Source organism: Psammomys obesus, unplaced genomic scaffold (assembly GCF_907164565.1).
Source record: "Psammomys obesus unplaced genomic scaffold, mPsaObe1.curated_primary_1811, whole genome shotgun sequence".
Lineage (NCBI taxonomy): Eukaryota > Metazoa > Chordata > Mammalia > Rodentia > Muridae > Psammomys > Psammomys obesus.
Window position 1 is genome coordinate 10,312,906 of NW_026596134.1, and position 6,844 is coordinate 10,319,749.

Below are 6,844 nucleotides of genomic sequence, written 5' to 3' on the forward strand. Positions count from 1 at the left end.
TGTGTGTGTGTGTGTGTGTATGTATGATGCATGTGAGTACATGGGTGCATATATGAGGAGACCACAGAATGACATTGGGCGAGTTTCTATTGCGTTCTCTACCTTATTGATTCAGTTTTTCAATGAACAAGAAGTTGTTTTGGCCACACTGGCTGGTCAGTGAGCTCTCTGGATCTGCCTGTCTCTGCTCCCTAATTCAGGGTTACAGAGATGCACAGTCATGCTCAGCTTTTTACACTAGCTTTGGGGATCTGAACTCGGGTTCTCATGCTTTCAGAGTAAGTGATTTCACGAGCTGAGCCACTTACCCAGCCCTACATAGCGCGTTCTTGGTTTGTATTTTCCTGATACTTAGGGGCTGACCATCTCTTCACATGTTTTTCTGTTTCTATTTAGAGTTCAGTGATGTGCCTCTTTGTGTCATTTCTCTTTGTGCCCTATTAGTTTTTCATTTTGAAAGTGTTTTGTATGAATTCATTACTGTTATTTTTAATTCTTCCCTCCACTGTCAAGCTTGCATCCTTGTATCCTTAACTATTGTGGAGTCTACATTGTGTCTTTCTCTCCAAGCTGGGAACATAGGTACAATTCTATAATACTAGCAGTTAGGAGGCTGGCCAGGTAAGTTCAGTCCTAGATTGGGCTACAGTCAGGTCCAGGAGAACCTGGCCAAAACAAAACAAACAAACAAAAACCCTGGAGAACTACAATCCCATATCTCAGCATCTTTTAGTCCCAACCTGAGTATCCTGAGGTTGTGAAGTTAGCTCTTATTTTACAGATTTACCTGACTCCGACATAGGTTTTATTCTCACTTGTAGCCATTTTTTTGTGCTGCCAGCACTCTTAAAATCACATCAGTATTAGCCATTTATTTCCACAAAAGTTATTTTTATTGTTTTGTCTCTTAATTCCTCAGCCCACCTCATAAGCAAAAGATTATTCATTTTTAGAATAGTTCCTCATAAGCAAAAGATGGTCTGAGATAGTTATCAAGTGAACAGAAATTTGAAGATTAAACTGCCAACCTCAACAGAAATCTTATTTTGATGTTAATGACTGAGGAGCTTATGTCTTTGAAGTAAAACTGTAGCCTGTCATGTGATCTCAGAATCTCACAGAGAAACTCTGCTCTCTCCCTCTCTCTACTAAATTGCAGCCATTAAAATTATTTTCAGGGGCGAAGTCTCACTGTGACAGCGAACTGAGTATTTTCACTGGAAGTCAGCACAGTGCTCTCTTGGTACTGAATGTCTTCATGTTCCATATTTTGTGCTCCTTACTTTTAACTTGGCTGATGACCACAGTGTTTTGCCAAGCTTCACAAAGGTTAATGATAATATAACTGTGTGACTGGAAGGCCAGGAATAGAAAACGTTACCAAAAATTGCTCAGAGCCAGAAGAGAATGCTTTGACAAATTCAGACAAAGAAAAGGCAATGTCTAATGCCAGAAACACCAGCTAAAACATACTTGTCATGGATTAATGGCAAAATCTAAGTCCTTCAACATTGTAATGAAATGGATTATACCTGCAACATTCAGGACCACGGTGCCCCCTGCCTCATTTCCATCAGCCAGTGAACAAATAGAAAGGTTTAAATTGGCTACAGACCGTTAAACTGACAACACACATTGATAAACATTTACTGTCTTACCTTCTACTTCTACCCCCTAGATCATCAGAATAAGCCTGGTCTTTATGTATATAATCACTAGGTCTACAAAACTTGGACTACTTTCTCTTACTCCAGAAAAAGAAATTTTATGGCCACTTACCTGATCTCCATAAACATACAGAAAGTGGCTTCGGGGATGAAACACCATTCCAACTGGATGAGAGAATGAGGCAGGAAATTTAAAATTTGGAAATTTTGGTCGAGGGCTTGGTTTCTCCTCCCTGAGCATTGATACAGAGACAGTAACATGCCGAGATCTCTAGATAAAGCAAAGGAAATCATAAGATTTATGTTATTATTCTTGGTCCATATTGTAATTTCTAGCCTTTTTAATTATTTAAGTTTTAATTAAGACAGGGGCATACCCATCCTCACAGCAAGGAATTAAAAGATTAGAAATCACTGATAGCTCCACTCCACTACCCTACCTGTCCATTTTATAGATGCTGAGATAGAGCATAGGAATCTAAGGAATTTGTTCAAAGTTGTACAATAAATGGTATTAAGAGATTTAGCATCATTGCTAAAATAGCTACATAGATTTCAGTGTCTGTACTCATGTCTTTCATGCTAAATGTGGGTGACTGACAAAATCCAAATTCTATTGGCTCATAGTCTTGAAAGGAACAAGACTATGACCTCCCCAGAAATGCCATCTTGATATAAAGATAATGTTGAGGTGAGGGAGGAAAAGGATGTCTTAGTTACCCCCTTATTTGACTAAAAGCAGCAAATTCTAGGAAATGAGACTGCCAACCATTTCATTTCATAGAAGACCTAGACTCAGAAAGAAAAAAAAAAAAGACAGCAAATAAGATCTATTTTTCTATCACAAATCCTTTTCCAGGAAAGTTTTATGGCTCAGATAGAAAGAGGTCCCTGCATGGACCAACTTCTCCTTGTCTCTTGTCCTCCTGATCAAAAAAGTAATTTTTTTCTAGGAAAATATAAGTTAAAAATATGTGCAGCCTAGGCAGGCATGATGGCACATGCTTTTAATTCCAGCACTCAGGGTCAGAGGTAGGCCTATCGCTCAAGGATACACAGTGTTACATAGTGAGACCCTGCCTTAAAAAAAAAAAAAAAAGTCCAGCTGAAAAGCAGCTTATTTTGAAGTTACATGGGCTCTTTGGAGGGGATGTGTGTGTGTGTGTGTGTGTGTGTGTGTGTGTGTGTGTGTGTTCCACTTAAGGCTGAATGTTGAAAATCCACTTAGAGAACTTCTAATTTTCTAATTGTTATGATTTTGGAACAAAACCTGCATTCCCCAGTCCCTACCTGCTGCCTTGCATGGCTGGCAACTCTCTACTGACAACCCTCTACCCTAAATTTTTGAGGGCAGAGGCTTCCCTACTCTTGACCTTGTAATCTGACCATTTTGTTGCTATAATTCTTCTCTCTCTCTTAACCCCTTGCATGACAACCAAGAGCTGCTTCCAATGAACCTAAATTCATATACTTAAACTTACCTTATAAAAAGCAGCCCAAGTTCCTAATTTTTTAATTATAGAAAATGGGAGGAATGTTCAGATTTTGGAACAAAACCTGCTTCTGGGTTGCCTAGCAACTTATGATGTCATCATGTGTGGCCGGCCACACCTAGAAGGTGTGGTTACCTTGCCCATTAAAGGGACAACCTGACACATGGTCGCTCTCTTGCTCTCTCTTGGTCCTCTCTTCTCTTGCTCTCTTGGTTCCTTTCTCTATCGGGGCGCCACCCCCCTCTTTCTTCCTATCATGTCCTGCTCTCCTTTCCCTCCCTCTCTCTATATCCACCTAATAAACCTCTTGCATAGAAGATCTGTTGCAAGCCTCATCATATATTAATTGGTCCCAACACTAATGAATCTGAGAACAATTCTAATTAATAGCCAAAATTCAGGAACTATGCAACAGAAAATGTACAACTGTGGCAATGGGTCCCCCTCTGTTTAGGAACTTCAGATTTATATGTGAAATATTCAGCTGATAATTCCCCAGAGAATGAGTAAAGAACAATAAGTAAACAACTAGCAACATGACTTTTATTTTCATCAACTTTAATGATAAATAAATAAATGTTCAGTACCAAACTAGTCTATGGGTCATACATAATTTTGTCAGTTTCTGTGCCAGAGACAAAGACAAACTGGAAATTATCAATTTGCAGTGCTCGGTGATAATGCAAACCCCTGTGAGCTAGACAACTTACCTGATGACGGAGGAGATAAATTCCAGTTTTACTTTCTTGATCAATAAGAAATGTTACCACAGTTGTTGAACTTTCATAAGTGGAATCTAAGCAAGGCAACCATTCAAGAAATGGTTCTTTACTATAAAAACAAGAACTGGACTGGAAAATAGAAAGGAAGTATTAATTCTGGTTCTGAAACAAAAATCCCAACTAGTTACTGTAGGAAAATAAGATAATGAACCTTTATGTTCTGACATGCCATTAAAAAAAATCAATCTCTCTCTCTCTCTCTCTCTCCTCCCCTCTCTTGCTTTCTTTCTCTTGTGCATGCATGCACACATACACACTACCACACACTTGCACACGCACAAGCACACACACCAACATACAGAGGCTTTTTAGAACTGGCTCTTACTATGTGACCTAGGCTGGCCGAGAACTGTGTAGCACATGTTCGTCTGCCTCCACCTACCGACTGCTGGAATTACATGTGTGAGCCACAACACCTGGCTCAGAAACCACAGTTTTAATTCTTTAGGAGCTAATCTTTCTTCTGGGTGGACTGGGTTTTTAGAAAACATTGCAAAGAAACTCTTCTCTGGTATGGAGTATTTGGCTAGACACACTGGTCTAGCTTTACCAAAAGCAGGCACCTGCTGTTAAGTCTACACGGAGACACCACTGCAAGTGGTTAAGATTTTCTGTGTGTTTAAGTACCACATTGCAGATTAACAACAATTCTTGAAATCATGTGCAATAAAATCTCCTACCTTTGCAATTTTTCTACATCATACCTCACTGAGGGTCCTGTTTCTGTCGAAAGTGATAGTAATATAATCAACTGTAAAATAGAAGAGTACAGGAATTATGAACAACGTCTACACTTCCCAGCTTAGGAAGTGTTAGTGTTAATAAAGCTGCCTACATAAAAAGCAATGCCAGTTTTGTACCATCTATTAGAGTATCCTTGGATATGGTTCTCTTGCATTTCTGTGGGCGTGCCATGCCCCTTTATTTTTAGAAAAGGTCTCTCAGTATGTAGCCCTGGAAGCCCTAAGCCTGCAGTGTTTCCATTTCTGCCTCCTGAGTGTTAAAAGAATGACAAGTATACACCACTGCTGTGCCTGGCTTTCTCATAGGCCATTAATTCATATAAAGTAGTTATTGTCGCATTTTAATCAATTTTGTATTTAATGCATTTTATTTAATTAATAAATATATGTAATTTATACTGATAAAAGTCTGTCATTGGGTCTTAAAATGTACCTTCAAAACTTTCTGTGTTCGAAAAACATCTTTCATTATACCACAGTTTTCCTTTCATATAGTCGTCCTGTGTAAATACATAAATGAAAATGTTAACTGAGTCATATGTGGAGCTAGATTTTTTAATTTTTTATCTATTACAATTCACTTTGTATCCCAGCTGTAACCCCCTCCCTCATCCCCTTTCCAACCCCACACTTCCTCCCTTTTCTCCTCCCATACCCCTCCCCAAGTCTACTGATAGGGGAGGTCCTCCTCTCCTTCCATCTGACTCTAACCTATCAGGTATCATCAGGAGTGACTGCATTGTCTTACTCTGTGGCCTGGTAAGGCTGCTCCCCGCTCAGGAGGATGTGATCAAAGAGCCAGCCACTGAATTCATGTCAGAGACAGTCCCTGTTCCCATTACTAGGGACCTCACTTGGACACTGAGCTGCCATGGGCTACATCTGTGTAGGGGTTCTAGGTTATAGAACCTCCATGAATGGTCATTGGTTGGTGTATCGGAAAAAAAAAGGATCTCAGAAAAGACTCGTGGGCCCAGATATTTTGGTTCTGTTGCTCTCCTTGTGGAGGTCCTGTCCCCTCCAGGTCTTTCTATCTTCCCCTTCTTTCATAAGATTCCCTTCACTCTGCCCAAAGTTTGGCTATGAGTTTCAGCATCTGCTTTGATACCCTGCCAAGTAGAGTCTCCCTCAGCTGAGGAACAGATACAGAAATTGTGGTACATTTACACTATGGAATACTACTCGAAAATGAAAAACAAGGAAATCATGAAATTTGCAGGCAAATGGTGGGAACTAGAAAAAATCATCCTGAGTGAGGTATCCCAGAAGCAGAATGACACACATGGTATATACTAACTTATAAGTGGATATTAGACATATAATATTGGATAAACATTCTAAAATCTGTACACCTAAAGAAGCCAAGCAAGAAGGAGGACCCTGGGTAAGATGATCAGTCCTCACTCAGAAAGGCAAATGAGACAGACATTGGAAGAGGGAGGAAACAGGAAATAGGACAGGAGCCTACCACAGAGGATCTCTTGATTTTAATGACTGTGTTCCGCTGGTATCCCAGACTACCTCGAAGATATTTTGAAGGGGAGACTCAACAGTGCTTTCCAGAATGCATCCGGTCATGGCGATGCCCAAATGAGACAAGACATAGCTCTCACTACTCCTTTAAGTGGCTGTTTTCTCACATTTGAATCTCACCATGGAAATCCTTCCTTTCCTGGAGGTGTCCTTGAGTTTGTCACCTCAGGCTCAGGGAAAACTCAGCTCTCCCTTCTAGAAGGCTTCTCTCTGGTCCTTCAAAGCCATCCTCCCATTGATGGAAAAAAATCACTTGATAGTTCCTGGAGCTCTGAGGTTCGGGCAAGCTCTCTTCGCAGGATCCCCTGCTTGCCTACCCTCCGCTGCCCTGCCTTCCCATGAGCCATGTTCTCCTTATTTTGGTTCATATTTTACCTAATCAGAATATCCTGAGTCTGGGGAAATAAAGTCCGTGCTCTGTTGCTTCAGTAGAACAACAAGTACGTGTTTCCATACAGTGAATGCGCTGATGTGGCTGGTGTTGAGCCCAGAGCCTCAACTTGCAGGGCAAAGACTATCACTGAGCTGTCTCTCCGGTGTGCTAACATTTTTGATCCGCATTTGGCTGAGTCTGACCATGTGACTATGAGGTAATAGATAACTATTTCCATTTGCTCTTTCCATTG

The 6,844-nt window shown here is 40.5% G+C and overlaps 1 protein-coding gene across 1 annotated transcript in view; it reads right to left on the reverse strand.

Moving 5' to 3' along the window:
- The window catches only part of Catsperb (cation channel sperm associated auxiliary subunit beta), a 115,104-nt gene that overhangs the window by 45,264 nt on the left and 62,996 nt on the right, over nucleotides 1-6,844 (reverse strand). Inside the window, exons 10-13 of the mRNA XM_055593100.1 lie at nucleotides 5,119-5,185; nucleotides 4,647-4,693; nucleotides 3,871-4,011; nucleotides 1,780-1,938 (exon numbers count right to left, since the gene is read on the reverse strand). Of these exons, the coding sequence (XP_055449075.1) occupies nucleotides 1,780-1,938; nucleotides 3,871-4,011; nucleotides 4,647-4,693; nucleotides 5,119-5,185 (414 nt within the window). The remainder of the gene's footprint in view (nucleotides 1-1,779; nucleotides 1,939-3,870; nucleotides 4,012-4,646; nucleotides 4,694-5,118; nucleotides 5,186-6,844) is intronic.